This window comes from Polypterus senegalus, chromosome 11 (assembly GCF_016835505.1).
Source record: "Polypterus senegalus isolate Bchr_013 chromosome 11, ASM1683550v1, whole genome shotgun sequence".
In the NCBI taxonomy this organism is placed as follows: domain Eukaryota; kingdom Metazoa; phylum Chordata; class Cladistia; order Polypteriformes; family Polypteridae; genus Polypterus; species Polypterus senegalus.
In genome coordinates this window covers 70,740,864-70,758,903 of record NC_053164.1, presented here as the reverse complement: position 1 = coordinate 70,758,903, position 18,040 = coordinate 70,740,864, and the positions used below count along the sequence as shown (strand labels likewise).

The 18,040-nt window shown below is 36.9% G+C and overlaps 1 protein-coding gene across 1 annotated transcript in view; it reads left to right on the top strand.

Moving 5' to 3' along the window:
- The window catches only part of LOC120539176 (chloride channel protein C-like), a 58,293-nt gene extending 45,448 nt beyond the window's left edge, over positions 1 to 12,845 (top strand). Inside the window, exons 12-16 of the mRNA XM_039769005.1 lie at positions 109 to 275; positions 1,002 to 1,181; positions 6,010 to 6,103; positions 8,278 to 8,373; positions 12,394 to 12,845. Of these exons, the coding sequence (XP_039624939.1) occupies positions 109 to 275; positions 1,002 to 1,181; positions 6,010 to 6,103; positions 8,278 to 8,373; positions 12,394 to 12,654 (798 nt within the window). The 3' untranslated portion in view covers positions 12,655 to 12,845. The remainder of the gene's footprint in view (positions 1 to 108; positions 276 to 1,001; positions 1,182 to 6,009; positions 6,104 to 8,277; positions 8,374 to 12,393) is intronic.
- The last annotated feature ends 5,195 nt before the right edge of the window (positions 12,846 to 18,040 follow it).

Here is an 18,040-nt window from a genome sequence, read left to right as displayed (position 1 = left end):
TGTTATTTTTTATTAAGTGTTTGATTTCTGAAATTGAATATATAAGTACTTGACAATAAAGTATAAATGTACATTACACTAATTCCATTTTTTCTTTACATTAAACAGATTGAGGTCACAAATGATGTTCAAGCACTTCTACCAATTACTGTGGCAGTTATGGTTGCCCAGAGGGTTGGAGACATGCTGACAGAACCTTTTTATTCAGCAGCTCTTAAACTGAAGTGTGTCCCTATTCTTCCTGAGGACCCAAAAGTGAAAATCAATAAAAACGAGTAAGTCGTACTTTGCAAGCTACTTTGTAAAATACTGCTAAAGACTGAAGAATCAATCAATCAATCAATCAACATTTATTTATATAGCACATATTCATACAAAAAAATGTAGCTCAAAGTGCTTTACAAAATGAATAGAAAAATAGAAGACACAATAAAAAATAAACATAAGTCAACATTAATTAACATAGAATAAGAGTAAGGTCCGATGGCCAGGGTGGACAGAAAAAACAAAAAAACTCCAAAGGCTGGAGAAAAAAATAAAATCTGTAGGGGTTCCAGACCAAGAGACCGCCCAGTCCCCTCTGGGCAAAAGAACCAGCTTGTTTGATTACAGAAGTGCTATGATGTCTCACTACCAATGTATTGTACAAAAGGACCACATTTTATTCAAAACTGTTTACCAAATAAAGCTAAAAAACATTTTCTTAATGTCTTCAACAATAAGGACAGGTAAATCTGAAGTATCTCCTTTTCAGCATATGCTGTTTGTTAACTTTAATGTTGTAACTGGTTGCATATGCTATGCTGTTTCAGTATGATCTGAGTATGGGTGACCATTTAATGTGAGTCCCCTGGCACTACTGGAAGAGGCTTCAGCCACAGCAGCCCTAAGCCTGGATCATAAATGGATGGATGGAAAAACAAAAATAATTTTGATATGGGGTAAAACAAGGAAGACAACACATTTTTCAGCATCTTCTTCTTTATTCATTTTTTCCCTAGTTTAAATCTGGAACTATTCACTGCTGGGAATGTCATGAAACGTCACCCAAGAACAGTTCATCTCAGGGAATCTGTTGTTTGTTTAGCAAGACTTCTGCAGGACACTCCACACAGTGCATTCCCTGTCATCCATAAACCTGACCAAGATCACCATGAAGTCTTTGTAGGAACAATAACTAGGTAAGGTATATTTTAGATTAATCACTTACACCTTTACTATAAAGTTTGTAATGTTCCTTTTTTTGATACACAAATGTAGAACTGTATTACTTTGTACCTTTGTATTATAAAATTGGTTATAATCACCTAATAACAATTAAAGTTTGTATTATTAGACATATGTATCATTCTTCCTCAAGCTTAATTGTATAATGTTGATGAAATGAACTCATAATTGCAAAGTACTTTCATACTTTCAAATGAAGTATTGCACAAGGTCATTAAATAGATGTCTGAGTGTTTGATCTTTTCTTAAAATATTTCAACATGTCATAAGAACTTTTTTATAAGAATAGGCCAAATACAGTGATATCTTAACAGGTTCTGATGTGATCACATGCAGTATCTGTATCTTTAAAAGCAGTGCCATTACTATGGCGCTCCCTGGTTGGTCCAGTGCAAAGTAAGAGTGGCCAGTGAACAAAAGGGAGACAACATTCTAAACAAATATATATAAATAAATAGTGGAAGACATTTTGCTGCTTTCTATTTCCAAAACACTCTCACCTGCACTCTGCAACACCATGTTAGAAACAGAGAGTACAGAGAAGGTACTCCTAGTACCAGATGAGTGAAATGATGCCCATCTCCACATTTTAAAAAAAAAAGTATGTGGAGAGATCCTGGCCTTATTGCTTTATAGCACTGACCTGACAAGAAGGAACAACTAGAAGAAAAATCTTGCACAAGAAAAATTGCTAGTAATGTGCCCACAAATAGACTTATCAGAGTGTGACATTAAATGTTAGCATCTTCTAAACATTGTGCAAAAAGGATAGCTGAGTTTTTGTTTATTTCTGTTCATTTATATAATGACTAGCTGTGCCCCGTGGCTCTGCCCACATATTAGTGTAAAAGAACTGTGAGAAGGGCCCCGTCTGGATCCCCACTCCTGACGTCTCTATCTTGGATTGATGCGAATATATCGCTCCTGCAAGTGAACTACGATTCTTAGCGCGATGAGAGTCGCAAAATCAACTGGAATGTTCAAGCAAATTATAGAAGAAAACCCCAATCTAAATCCATTAAGTACTTATCTCGTTCGCTAACTAAGCAGATGTAAGTTATGCCCTGAGGCTGATGTGTGAGTGTCCCCTCGGCACACGGTGTGTCTCTTAGATTTGCACAAATAAAATCAGTACCACAAGTGAACTATGATACACAGCACAATGAAAGAAGTTGCAAAATCAACAGGAATGTTCAAGCAAATTATAGAAAAAAAAAACGACGTAATCCATTAAGTAGTTCTCTCGTGAAAGCGGACATACATATATACATACATACATACATTGGATTTATATAGAGAGAGGTTTAAATCCATTTAAATTCAAAACATTTTTCTATGTCTAGGTAGCTTCAAGCACTATGAGGCACCAATGCCACTCAAAATTGAAACAAATTCTCTATTTACATTATGTAACAGATTTTCTTTTTAAACCAGAATTAGTAAAAAGAGTTTCTCTGTGGAATTAGAACATTCTTTCTTTTTCTGTTTTGGCTTTTCTCTCACATTGCAAAGTTGTTTGTTAGGTTAATTGGACACACAAAACTTGTCTAGTGTGTGTGAACATAGCTGTGTACATGAATGTGCCAAGCAGTGGACTGGCCCCATATCCAATGTTGGCTCTCAGCTTGTGCGTGATGCTGAAGTTATAGGCTCTGATACTCCCAGGCTTGAGTTGAATTATGCTGGCTTGAAAATGGATGGATAGATACAGATAAAGGATAAATGGATTTCCTAAAGTATTACTCATGAAAAAGGGTGTTTAAAATGCATATAGGATTCCATAAAGAATTCAGACTATCAGCTTGGTTATGCAGGTACTTGAATTTAAGGAAACATTAAAATGCATTTGTTTTGTCATTAGAAAAAAACCAAAAGAAAATGCATAAAGAAAAATGGAATTTTATATTGTAATAACAAAAATTAAATACAGATAACAGAAACAGAAAATATAGTAATATATAATATATTTAACATTTATTCTATCAAGTAGCCTATGACATTTAATTGGGCCCATGTTAATGTATGTCAGTCAAAGCTCCTCTAGTGCTACTAGGCAGTAAAATATAGGAATTCATCCATCCATCCATTTTCTAACCAGCTGAATCCGAATACAGGGTCACGGGGGTCTGCTGGAGCCAATCCCAGCCAACACAGGGCACGAACCAATCCTGGGCAGGGTGCCAACCCACCGCAGGACACACACAAACACACCCACACACCAAGCACACACTAGGGCCAATTTAGAACCGCCAATCCACCTAACCTGCATGTCTTTGGATTGTGGGAGGAAACCGGAGCGCCCGGAGGAAACCCACGCAGACACGGGGAGAACATGCAAACTCCACGCAGGGTGGACCTGGGAAGCAAACCTGGGTCTCCTAACTGCGAGGCAGCAGCGCTACCACTGCGCCACCGTGCCGCCCCTATATAGGAATTCCAAATGCTGAAATTATAGATATTTAATGGTACAGCTACATCAATCACAAACTGTAACCTGAGTAAACCGATTCTATGACCATGAGCTATGACTCTTACTCCACATTTGAAAATGCATCTTTTCTGTTAGTTTTAGGCTTTAGCCAAAAATGAATCATGTTTAAAACTCTCTCTAACGTATATAAATTGGAAAATGCCAGGTCTCGCATTGCAGTGAGAATGGGGAAGACTAAGGTTTTTGAAAATGCCGTCACGTGGTCGTCGAGTGATACGGCCTCAGTTTTGTCTTCTGTGGGGACGTTTCTTTACTAGCTTCTCTTTATTAGCTGACATTATTACTTGTAAACACATAAAACATATATATTTTGGCAGGACTTCCTCTCTATATGTTCCAAGTATTTTGCAGCCTTGTACTCATTCAAAACCTTTAAAAGCAGTTGCACTTCATCTTTTGTCCACACAAAGATGTCTGGTTTATTTTATCTTTGTTCTGTCAGCATCTCAATTTATTACAGGATTTCTACATAAAGTATGCTCTTGGCTAATATGCTGCAGATGTCTATAAAGAACTATTTACACATTTTCAGCATTTCGGAGTGGATAAAAATTAACTGAAAATGGTAGTGTGGACAGAAAACTTGTAAATGAAAATGCTATCAGATTTATTCACGTTAGTGTGGACTAAGCCTGAAATGTAGCTTTGGCTTGTATCACTTGACAGCCACAGTTAGTTATTTTACCTTAGAGATACTTGAGGATTATTGAGTCAACCATATTTCAGAGACATCTCATCAATTTGATTAGTGCAGAAATTCTCAAACTGGGATCCACAGCATGTAACAAGGGGACCCTCTAAAAATCTAGAACTATTAATTTTTCTTATAAGAAAGCAGAAGAAGAGTTTTATTGTATGTTAAAAAATGTTTTGGCAAATTCCAAAGTGAGCTCGAGAAAACAGCAATTTAATGAATAACAAATAGAAGAGCCCTTACCTCCAAAGCCATTGAGCTGGACTGCAATTTTGTGAAATTGTGGCAATTGCAATCACGTCTCATTTGTCCAGTTATGCTGAGAAATGGGAATCTGAATAAGACAGCTTGCTGTTTCACACAAATATTCAATAGCTGTCTTGAAGAAAGGCATGTGACCTCTTTTTAAAAAATTTGGAAATATTTAATTCATTTTAATATGGGACAGATGAGAGCTGACAGTACATTTTTAGACCAAGAGTGGCTCACCAAGTTCAGGGCAAATATGCTTCAATATTTTTGTTAGCGGCATGGTCAACACATTTATGAGATAAACGTCATTGTGGAAAACATGAATTTGGTGAATGACACATTCACTGCACAAATTTCAGCACTGTATGCCTATTTTTGGATTTATTTCAAGGAATTAACAGAGAAGAGTGGAGATGGGTATGTGACCCATTTAAGGCTGAAGAGCAACTGGCAGAACCTCCTTGCAATAGGACACTGAAAATCTAAATTATGGAACAAGGATTGTAGGAGTTCTGGCCAGAGCCTGCCTTTACCTCCTTGTAAATCATTGCCTTTCCTCATAACATATTTCTGTGAGACAGCACTCTTTGTTATGGTAGCAATCATGAACGAAGTATCAGGCCAGGCTGATAACTGAAAATGACAAGAGAGCTTGAATTTCATCCATTAATGCACATAATCCATTATATTTGCTGTGCAAAGCTCATTCTTCCACTAAAATGGAATTTCCTAAATTGCAGAATGTATTGCTATGCATTTTATGGTTGTGATAATGCTAAGAGCCACTGCCTCCTCTCACTCCTGTCCCCCAGGCAATTCAGCATGTTTCTTGTAAAGATATGTAAAGATAATGAAAATGTAAATAGAATACTTGAATTTGAGTTCACTTACCATTATTTGAAATATCCATCCATCCATTTTCCAACCCGCTGAATCCTAACACAGGGTCACGGGGGTCTGCTGGAGCCAATCCCAGCCAGCATAGGGCGCAAGGCAGGAACAAATCCTCAGGCAGGGCGCCAGCCCAGCACAGGGCACACACACACACATACACACCCACACTAGGGACAATTTAGGATCGCCAATGCACCTAACCTGCTTGTGTTTGGACTGTGGAAGGAAATCGGAACACCCGGAGGAAACCCACATAGACACAAGGAGAACATGCAAACTCCACACAGGGAGGAACTGGAAAGCGAACCCAGCTCTCCTCAAAGAAAAATGTAATATAGAAAAAAAATATCAAAAGGAAATTTACATTTTAAGCACCTTTTCTACATTTAAAATGTATACTTTTCTCATAAATCAATGTACTTAGAATGATTTTCATTTATTTACTTTGCAGAATGGAGCTTTGCAAGCTGTTACAAAGTGAAAGGATTTTTGAATCAGAAGACTTAAAGAGTGATGTTTATATCAATCAGCTGAGCTATGAAGAGGTAAAGACAGTCCACTTTTAGTTCACATAAGAAATTCTACTGTACTTAAATTATATTGCTTCAGACATCCAAAATGTACTTGCTGTTTATGTGGAGTTTGCATGTTCTCTCTGTGTCTGCATAGGCTTATCGAGGTGCTTCTCCCACAATCCAATGTGGTTTACAATTGGCCCTATGTAGGTGTGTGTGTGTAAGTGGGCTGTTTGTTGAGGGATGGTCCCTGTTGCTATGAGGGGCTCTGGCTCATTTGTCCCTAAATGGAGTTGCTGTGATTTACATGCCTTGTTTTATTTGAGTCCACAATGGGGGTTTGTGTTTACTTTCTCTTGGCTTTTTAATTATTATTAATTTTAGAATTATGTCTGCTGATGTTTATGGATGTTGCCATTTTGTACTGTTTTTCCAGGGTCACAATCACATTGGTTATGGCAATGGTGTCATGTTGCTGTCGTGTGACTAGTGGTAGTGCTGTGTGTGACATTTTCAACTTAGTGTATAGGAAGCTAAAATAGACATCCACAAAGAATTGCCTATAGGATTTTTTTCTGACTGTGTTTTGGCTCTGTCTATCAATTTCTTTGATCTCTCTTGGTTTTTTGACTCATGTCTGTTTCTTCTCTGTATTTCAGAGTCTTTTCACTCTCACAACATACTCAGTGCACTTCGGGCATTGTCCATAAACAGAATTAAGTGGGCTTGAGACTTTTATGTTATGAACTGTACCTGGCTTCACTGCTTTAAACAACCCACGTTTACCACATGCATAGTAGCACCAGGAGTCACTGAGAACTAGAAGCAGGACACAAGACAAGACCAATAGTTTGTTTTAGTTATTTTTCTATTACAAATAAGGACTTTAAAGGAAACATCCATTAAATCAAATTTACTCACATATATGTTTTACTTTGAGAACTGGAAAATAGCTATAAAAACACAAATGTGTTATATATTTGCCCTCGAGGCTGATATGAGGTAAATTGCTATTGTGCTAAACATTTTATACATTACTTTTTTTTCTGAGTTCTATTTAATGTTGCACAAGATTCACATTTCTGCTACTGGCTTTGGCTTTCACATACTTCATAAGCAGCATTTTACAAGTCCTCTGCAATTAAATGCTGCTGTTACTCCAGCAACAAAGCCTGTGTAGTACAAGACAAATGCAAACCATTAAAACAAGATTTTAAAGTTAATGGGAGGTAAATCTTTTTGACAACATGTGCCATAACCAATTAGTGCCAGGGATGCCATCACGGCCTTGGTGTAGAGAAGGAACAAACTAGTAAAATTTCACTGTCAGTTTTAGAAACATTCTTTTTGTGCTTTATGTAGGTAGAATAAGAAAGGGAGGAAACAAAAATGACACCATGATTCCTACTGGAAGATGAAGGCTTAATGAGATGATTGTCAAGTGTAATTGAAAAGGCGCTCATTTTCTTAAGCTGACCTTTAGTGCCAATTAGCATGATTTGGTTTTGTTGCAGTTTATTTTTACATCTTTATATTCTTTGCAAGTTTTAATTCCATTGATGCAACAAGTGAGCTAAAAAAGCTCTAATAAACTTTCACTTTTCACACTGGACTAGATCTGAGTATATCCTCATAAAAATGTGAGTTAATAAATGTGTTAACACTGTAAAATATGTTAATACCAGTAACGGTGCACTGCACGATAAACGTGCAGTGAATCCACATTGACTTGAGTATTCCTAGTTTTCATCCTCTTTCTCTGTATGTTTAGCATTCGTTTGCTCAGAGGTTGATGCGCTTGCTGTTTTCTGAGCAGCTCTTCTTTTCTCCACCCTAGCGGCCCACTTCTTCACTTCTTTCATCGGCATCTTTTCACGTTAAAACTGATTAAGTCAGTGTTTGTGTTGCAGTTATTTAGTATGGTTTCAAGCTATACTGTTGGTATGAGAGCTAAAAACATCAAGCAACTTTTTTGTGTAAGCAAACAATTTAATCTTAATGTATGGTTTTCTCATTCCAGAAAATGTTGTTTAATTTTGCCTCAGTATATTTTTGTTCTGTCACCATGGGTTTGCTATTAAAATAGCAAAAATGGCCTAGCCACAAACTTATATGTATTGAAAATTTGAAATACATTCAAAGTTTGTATTGATTTAAATTTATATTTTACATGTCAAAACTGATTATGGATTTTTTGTTTTCAGATCAGTACTGAAAGGCTCAGCAAGCTTGCTACTACAAATCAAGTCATTAATAAATATATTAGTGACCCTAAATATGAGGATGTTTTCATCAATCTGGTGCGTATTATAATCCATAAATGTTAGTGTAATTATGAATGTTAAATGCGAACATTACTGCACTCTTTTTATTATTTCATTATTAGTATTATTATTAGTTGTTTTAAGCCTCAGGGTTACGTTAGTTTAGTATAACAACCCAATAAAGAAATAGTAAATGACAATAAAACTGATGTAACAAAGGATCAGTAGATTAACAGAGATATTTGTTGTGCTCCCTGGCAGCATTAAAGTACATAGGGATAAATCGAATGTAAGAGTCTATACCACCCTATTAGCATCCATTCATCCTCTTCCGCTTATCCGAGGTCGGGTCGCGGAGGCAGCAGCTTGAGCAGAGATGCTCAGACTTCCCTCTCCCCGGCCACTTCTTCTAGCTCTTCTGGGGAAATCTTGAGGCGTTCCCAGGCCAGCCGGAAGACATAGTCCCTCCAGCGTGTCCTGGGTCTTCCCCGGGGCCTCCTCCCAGTTGGACGTGCCCGGAACACCTCGCCAGGGAGGCTTTCAGGAGGCATCCTGATCAGATGCCCGAGCCACCTCATCTGACTCCTCTCGATGCGGAAGAGCAGCGGCTCTACTCTGAGCTCCTCCCGGATGACTGAGCTTCTCACCCTATCTTTAAGGGAAAGCCCAAACACCCTGCAGAGGAAATTCATTTCAGCCGCTTGTATTCATGATCTCGTTTTTTCAGTCACTACCCATAGCTCATGACCATAGGTGAGGGTAGGAACGTAGATCGATTGGTACCCTACTAGCATGCAGGCTTATTTTGATCCTCTGCTAGAATCCTAGTCTTGCTTATGTACCTCAATAGGTAAGTGACATGCTATTTTATCTTGAATTATAAAAAATATAAGTCACAGGGGATATGTCCAAAACTGTTTAAAAACATAGCAAGAATTCATTAATGTTATTTTTAGAATAAGCATGCTGGGCCTGTTATTTACTTTATTATGCTATACATTTTTACATTATATTTATAAATTGAAATGGGATTATTCTGTTTGTGCCTCTCCTTTTTTTTTCTCTTTCTCCTCTCTTTGCTTTAGTTCCTTTGTGTTTGTGTGTTGCTTTTGTTATCTCTGCATTGATTTTGAAATAAATTGTATCTGTTAAAAAAGGATACCCAGAAAAAACACATCCTCTTTGACTTGCCATGATTATTCAATCTACTCATTAAAAAAAAAAAAAATGTATTATATAATGGCATAAATGACCTTCATTCGCTTCCAGAAAATGAACTTGTTATAATTTGTTACAATAACAATTGTACCTTTGAAATGTTATCAAAAATAGTTATAATATTATGCAATTCATACAAACCAGAAATGACAAAAGGGAGAAAACAAAATTACCACTAACACCAAAAAACTCTCTTGCTCTCTGATAACCCTCCTGTTATCTTCATAAAATAAAAATGCTTTTCTTAATGAAAATGATTAGCTATAACATGAAACTCCACTGAGCACAAACAAATAAAGGAACTGCAAGAAGTAGTAGTAGGGCAATCTCAAGCAAACAAAGTCCCAAGACAGAATTTTCGCCATAGTAAAAAAAAAAAAAAATGAAGCACGGGTTCAAAAATCCAGGAAATCAAAAGAAAATCCAAACAAGTACAATAAACCACCACTCCTAAGCAGATGCAAAATGAACTGCCAGGAACTGTGAGAGACCCTCCAGATTTATAGTTCCTGGCGGTGACTGTCAGGTGGCCCCACCCCTTGGGGGACAACCCACAAAACATGTGGAACATAACATTGACATTAAAGCATAAACACAATTAAAAGCAAGTAAACATAAATAAAATGAATACATAAAAAAGAATCAAAAGTAAAAAAATGAAAATAAAACTTTAGTTTGAAGCCCAGCCAAGGGAGGAACCCTGGCTGAGACATAATACCTTCCTTTTCAATCTGAGCGCACTACCTCTATGCTACCTTAGTTACAGACTCCACAAAGTAGTTAATTCAAGGGCACCCTTTGAGCATGTATGCCATATTTCCCTACGCAGCCATTAACGTATACTGGCACTTAAAGGTACTCTGCAGGTTCCACTATCAGCTCTTCTTTTAGAGTACTAATCATGCTGAGCCCATTCCGTCACGTACTGAGTCTGCGCCACTTCTGTAGCTGTCAGCCTCTGAGTAGTTAATCACAACTCTGTTGCAATGCAGTCATTTGAAATTACTGATTTGATTGAACAAAATAATGGGACATGCCTTTCATGTTAGTCAAATAGGGTTAGTTCATTGCTTAAACCCAGGGGTGTTGTACTGTTACTGCATACTGGAGCATCATCTTGCCACCTCAAGGATCTAGGTGGCTGTTACTGATGTTACCAGTCAGAAGTTTCAGAAAGTCCATATTATTTCAGTTTGTATTGAAATATAAGCAGTTCTAGTGCAGAAAACAACATGAAATTGTAAAGAAGTGAGCAGTAAAGCTGACTGAAAATAATGTCATTTTCTGAGATATACCAAAAGGCCTTTTTAAGGTAACAAGTAATGGGTTAACAATTTACTACTTTTCTGAAGCAATGGAAGTTAATTAAGCCTTGAAAGTTGATGCAAACAATTTCTACAAGTGTCTCAATTTTTGTTTAATACTCTGTCTTCTGTATCAAAGCAGTGTTGTGACAAACTGTGTTGTTACACTATCTGAAGGATAACTTGGACAATTTTGCATTACAGAAGGTAGTCTTTTGCTATTATAAAAACAGGAAAACACCATTTACAAAGGAAATTTGAAAGACTGGGGTGTTCTAAAACTTATGAACAGTAGTGTATATCACCAAAAGATATATGCTTAAACTCATTAAAACCTGTCAATGGATGGATGGGGGCTGAGAATATTTGACAGTTATGTTACAAATGATGTTAAGTCTGTTTGTCAAGTCATATTTACCTATGTGACTATGTCACTACCTCACTTGCACTTGTGATAAGGGAGTTCTAATTCAACTCTTGTTTCTCATAAAACTAGCTAAATGAAGGCGGCACGGTGGTACAGTGGTAGCACTGCTGCCTCACAGTAAGGAGACCTGGGTTCGCTTCCCGGATCCTCCCTGCGTGGAGTTTGCATGTTCTCCCCGTGTCTGCATGGGTTTCCTCCGGGTGCTCCAATTTCCTCCCACAGTCCAAAGACATGAAAGTTAGGTGCATTGTCGATGTGTGTGTATGTGTGTCCTGCAGTGGCCTGGTGCCCAGCCCAGGATTTGTTCCTGCGTTGCTGGCTGGGATTGGCTCCAGCAGACCCCTGTGACCCTGTGTTAACATATAGCGGGTTGGATAATGACTGACTGACTAGCTACATGAAATGCTATAAACATTTAGTAAAATAAATCAGACAGTCTTAATAACAAAAGTATACAGTGATGGACAGTTAAGACCAGAGCCTATCTCAGCAACAAGAGTCGCAAAGAAGGAACCAACCCTGAATAAGGCAAAGGGCCAAGGAGAGAATAATTTGAGCTCTCACAAACAGTAAATGTACCATTTCTGTGCTTTAGGTCACTTATACTGTCACTGTAACAGTTATACTTTTAAATCTCTTAAAACTAATAATTAACCATTTGAAAGGTCCAACATTGTATTCTCTGATTTGGTAAAATACAATAATTAAGAAAATCTCCTAGTTACATGCATTTCCAGCCAAGCCTTATCTTTGCACTGCCGATGTTTCTTCACAAGGTCCCATTATGAAACCTTGAGATGTACCCTCATGATGGTGCACTCTGTGTATTTGAAAGGGCAATACATCCCAAGTATATATATATATATATTTTGTAAAGGGTTTTACATTGGAGAAAGGTTCATGTGCATCATTATAATAATATGATTTCAAAAATATTAGCAAACTTGCCATATAAAGGTGGCTTTACACCACTGCTGCACTGGGTGTCAATTCTCTATAACCCCTGAAATTAAAGAGTACATTCAGAAGACACTTGAAATAGTTAGACATAAATATCATGTCAACCTTTACATAATATTTTTTCATTTTTACTTCTTTGTCTTTTAGGAGCCCTATATTAACCAGTCAGCCACTACAGTTCATAATGGGTTCTCATTGCATCGCACATACAGAATTTTCCGAAAACTGGGACTGAGACATCTAACTGTTGTGGACAAGAAGAACCAAGTAGTAGGGATCATTACACGGAAGGACCTAATGGAGTTCAATCTGGAAGAGATGCTTGAGCCTTCTGTTTGTCAGCCTAAATCAGACACTGAACTGATGTTCCTGATGAGCATGCCACATGAATCTTCTCATGATATTTAAAATGCCAGTTATGAGTGTTAAATTATTAAAATGTTGACAGCTATCAAAAACAAAATCAAAAATTGATTGCATTCTCCACTTTACATTTTTGCTTCCTAATTATTTATAACATTTTTGTGAGTTGGGAAATAGAATGATACTTTATGGAATATGTACAGATTGGATACAAACAAAAACAAAATTGAATAGAATTTATTTTTGTTACTTATTCAATTAACCACCTATTGTTGGAGTTCTGAAATGTTTTTTGTCATGTGTAATGTAACTCTTTTTACTCTTTTTTTATTCAGGGCATTTTGTCACATCTTTTGGAATCCTACAGCTAGTAAGTGATGGTATATTATTGGCCAGGAATTGAAGTTATTTAACAAAACATTTTTAAATAATCAAGATCAGTCAGTCAGTGAGGCAGGTGTCTTCAATTCAAGGTCACAGGAGGCAAGTGATGAAACAACACTGGACAGAGTGCTAGTCCAACACCGACAAGATCAAAGTGCAAATCTTACATTATATACATACATAAATAGATGAAAAAGGTTTAATTTAAGTGAAAGCCAAAAAAACAAAATCAACAATATTTCTTTTCATATTGAGCGATATCCAAGCAAACAGGAATTTAAAACAAAATTAAAAGCCTTTCTACTCATACATTTTTAACTATAAGGGAATGAACTTTGTCATATTGCAACACTTTCCTGTAACATGCCTTGTGATATATAATTATTATTTTGCTGTAATATTAATGTATATGATATCAAAGTAATGATTATGGTACAATCAAGAATGTTCTGTTTGTTTCTGTTTTATTCATTATGCTGTCATTTGTTTAATAGCTTCACAGGGTCATTATGTGTGCAGAGTACAGTGAGATTCTTACTTTCATGTGCTAATCATGCAGCACAGCGCAACGATTATGGAGTAGAACGGCCTTACCTTGAACTTACAATTATAATTATAGAAGACCCAACAAATCCAAAACCTGCTATACAGCCACTCATTACAAGGTTGCTTTTAAGAGTATTGACTTTGTAAATATTTTGTCCAGATGACAATAAATACGCTTGATAGTGGAGATGCTGAACTACTGTCTAGAGAAACTGGTCAAAATAAATACTTAAATTACTTTTAATATTTCAGCATCATAACAGACTTGCTAAATGTTGAGGTTGATGCACTTATGTTTTATTTTTTAGAAGTAGTTTATACTGAAAAAAGTATCAACAGACAAGACATGTTTAAAATAATAAATAGCCAAACCAAATCTTGCAAAATTAGGCATTCCTCCATACTTGTATTGTAAAATTCGTATTCAGAATATGGATGCAAAATCCTTATATGTACAGTGAAATTAATAAGTGAAATTAATATTTATACACTGTAAAGCTGTTTATCTAAAAGGCAGATAGGCTAACAAATAAGCAGGACAGCCTTTTTGTGTAGTCAGAAGAAGCCCTCATCATCTACTGCTCATTCAGAAAGCAGTGACCTTTGGGGAACAGAATAGCAAATCATACAATAAGAGGGTCCACTGCACTAGAGCAGCCTCATATAACAGACACACACCAGGGAGAGTGAACATCTGATGAAAAAGAAAGTTTGAGGAACTGTAATAGTAAACAACGAAAATCGGTTTGGTTAGACTAATATAAATTGTTAAAATTGTTGGAGCAAACAAGAAACACTCAAGGAAAAAAAACACACCATGGTAAATGTATACAGAGCTGTTAAAACTAACAAGATGGAGTAGGACAGGATAAAGACAGGCAGTCCATAAGTCTGCAGCAACAAATGCAGTCAATACACCTCAAAGAGAGGAAGCTGGGGTGGGAAGTAAAGTATTGGAGGCATGGCTGTTATCAAATGAGGGAGCTTAGAGGCAAGTGGAATTGCAAATCACTAATGTGTATTGTTGAGCTGGAAGTAAAATAAAAACAACAAGAGAAAGATGAGTCAAGTGAATTCAACCAAGTTACTTATTTCAGTAGTTTTGTCTTCCTTATTACAAGACCAAGTTTTAGAAGAGTGTGAGGGTATTGATTCTTAGTACCACTGCCTGCTTAATCAATAAGAGAACAAAAACTCAAGAGAATAAGTCATACAGTGGGTACGGAAAGTATTCAGACCCCCTTCAATTTTTCACTCTTTGTTATATTGCAGCCATTTGCTAAAATCATTTAAATTAATTTTTTTCCTCATTAATGTACACACAGCACCCCATATTGACAGACAAAAAAAAAAGAATTTTTGAAATTGTTGCAGATTTACCTGGATTTGGGAATCCTCTGCCATTCCTCCTTGCAGATCCTCTCCAGTTCTGTCAGGTTGGATGGTAAACTTGGGGGACAGCCATTTTTAGGTCTCTCCAGAGATGCTCAATTGGGTTTAAGTCAGGACTCTGGCTGGGTCATTCAAGAACAGTCACAGAGTTGTTGTAAATCCACTCGTTCGTTATTTTAGCTGTGTGCTTAGGGTCATTGTCTTATTGGAAGGTAAACCTTCGGCCCAGTCTGAGGTCCTTAGCACTCTGGAGAAGGTTTTTGTCCAGGATATCCCTGTACTTGGCCGCATTCATCTTTCCCTCGATTGCAACCAGTCGTCCTGTCCCTGCAGCTGAAAAACACCTCCACAGCATGATGCTCTCCACACATACCACTTAGAATTAAAGCCAAAAAGTTCTATCTTGGTCTCATCAGACCAGAGAATCTTATTTCTCACCATCTCAGAGTCCTTCAGGTGTCTTTTAGCAAACTCCATGCGGGCTGTCATGTGTCTTGCCTCTCCTCAGTGTGTGGAGACAACCAGGCACTGCTCATCACTTGTCCAATACAGTCCCCACAGTGAAGCATGGCGGTGGCAGCATCATGCTGTCAAGAGTGGCTTCACAACAACTCTGTGACTGTTCTTGAATGTCCCAGCCAGAGCCCTGACTTAAACCTAATTGAGCATCTCTGGAGAGACCTAAAAATGGCTGTCCACCAACATTTACCATCCAACCTGACAGAACTGGAGAGGATCTGCAAGGAGGAATAGCAGAGGATCCCCAAATCCAGGTGTTAAAAACTTGTTGCATCTTTCCCAAGAAGACTCATGGCTGTATTAGCTCAAAAGGGTGCTTCTACTAAATACTGAGCAAAGGGTCTGAATACTTAGGACCATGTGATATTTCAGTTTTTCTTTTTTAATAAATCTGCAACAATTTCAAAAATTCTTTTTTTTGTCTGTCAATATGGGGTGCTGTTTGTACATTAATGAGTAAAAAAATTATTTTAAATGATTTTAGCAAATGGCTGCAATATAGCAAAGAGTGAAAAATTGAAGAGGTCTGAATACTTTCCGTACCCACTGTAGTTGTAGTTATTAGCTCTTTCAGGAAGTTCAGAGAGCATTATATATAATAATGTTTGAGCTTTTTAAAAGTGCCAGCAACCTAAAATGCTTAAGTCTAACCTATGTAATTGTCACTGCTACAAAATGTGAAGGAGATGCCACATGTCAAGGCTAGGACCATCGACAAACTAACAGGCAAAACCATTTAAGTCTAACTGATGCTGTTTTTCAATAGCCTTCATCCATAAATGTTCCAGGTAAGGGGCCACGGTGCAAGTGTGCAAAGCTCCTTTGGATATTGAGATTGCTTTTTGTTTTTTCACTGAAGACATGGGCCACAAAGACACTACACTTAACCTCCTACATTTCTTTCACAACTTCTTTATCTTTTTTTTTTTTGCCATCTTTCTCAAGTTCATGAAGTATTGCTTTTTACATCTTTTCCAGATGCAAAGATCCCAGAGATAAGGCACTACTTCAATTTACAATAGAACATCCATAGGAATATTAATGGCGTCTGGACCTTACCTAAGATTAACATTAACTTCTAAAAGAATTCTGATTCCATTTTAACTCCATACTGTCAAGCTGATTTTTTCTTACTAGATAATTCTAAAGAGTAGCAACCTATATTAAAGAAAAAAATATCTATTTTTTTAAATTATTTTTGTAAAATAAAAACCAAATAGATACCTAGTGGCAAAATATGCAAGTTCACAATTCAAAGCCACTACACTAGTTCATTCTAAAACTGAGGCAGAAAGTTTGCAGAATGAAGTACTCCATCAGTTATTTAGATTTTTTTCTCTATGAAATTATTTTTCATTAGGTTTCAGTTGATGGTGACTGACAGCTTTCCAACTGTTTCGGAAACTGTTCCCTGTGACGCTCCTCTTTAGGAAAACATCACAGGAGCAGGAACAGTAAGTCCTTATCTACATTATGTGCTATTGCATAAAAAGAACACTAGAAAAGATTGTTTTTAATCAAAATTGTAACATTACTAGCAAAATCAGCATGTTTTCAAACAATTTGTAACAATAGAATTTCTTTAAATAAAATTTTAAATGATCTCTATGTCAGTACTAGTTCTTAGAATGTCCATTTTCTGATTCTTTCCAATTAAAATGCTGATGCTGACACCATTGACAATAGAATTCTTATGTAAGATACAAAAATCTACATTGACCTTCCAGGTTTAGTGCTGAACTGGTTTTATTCTTATGTAATTACTAGTCTTTTTGGATATTTTACATTTTTATCACTTTGAAGCATCTTTTTACATTATAGAGTGGTGGAGAACAGGAGCCATATCTGGCAGTAATAAGTGTAATGCCTTACTGATCACACATTCACCCAGAATAATTTACACTCACAGCCTAGCAATTTGATGTAACCTGCAAACTCTGGATAGTGCAGCCAGTATGGGGCATCCCAGACACCCCCACCCATACTTCAGACACAATTGTCCATCAACAGTCATGGATGCAAAATAGCTTTTTAATATTATGAAATACCTTATGCAGGTTCCTTCATTTCCACAATTCAAGCAAAAAATAATTCTTTCCTTTCCATTCCTTCCCTTGACTCCTGTCCTCACCCCTCAGGACAAATTTTGTCCACTTCCTCCTGACTTCAGCTCCTTGAATTATATGAGGTAGAGGACCTGGGAGATGCCAGTACTGATGCTGATGACAAGTAATGATGCAATTTGCAACTGATTTGCTATTTTGAATGACTCTTTTCAGAAGATCAATTCATGAATTTTTAAACTGAGTGGAGCTCAACAGGAGTATTAAAGCACATGCATGTCATGCTTGATGTCATCAGTGTCTTTCATTTTGCTGACGCTGGTAGATGTTCAATGCACATGCTCAAACTATCTGAATCAGTAGTCTTTACTCATTAGATTCATGAATGAGTCACTTACCTGAGAACCAGCTGAAATAATATCATTATGAGTTGCACAATTCTCATTCACTTGTGATTCACTAATGTAAAGTCCTGTTTGAATAAGGCATCATACATGTGTTATCATTCTTTGGAAACTGGACAATGA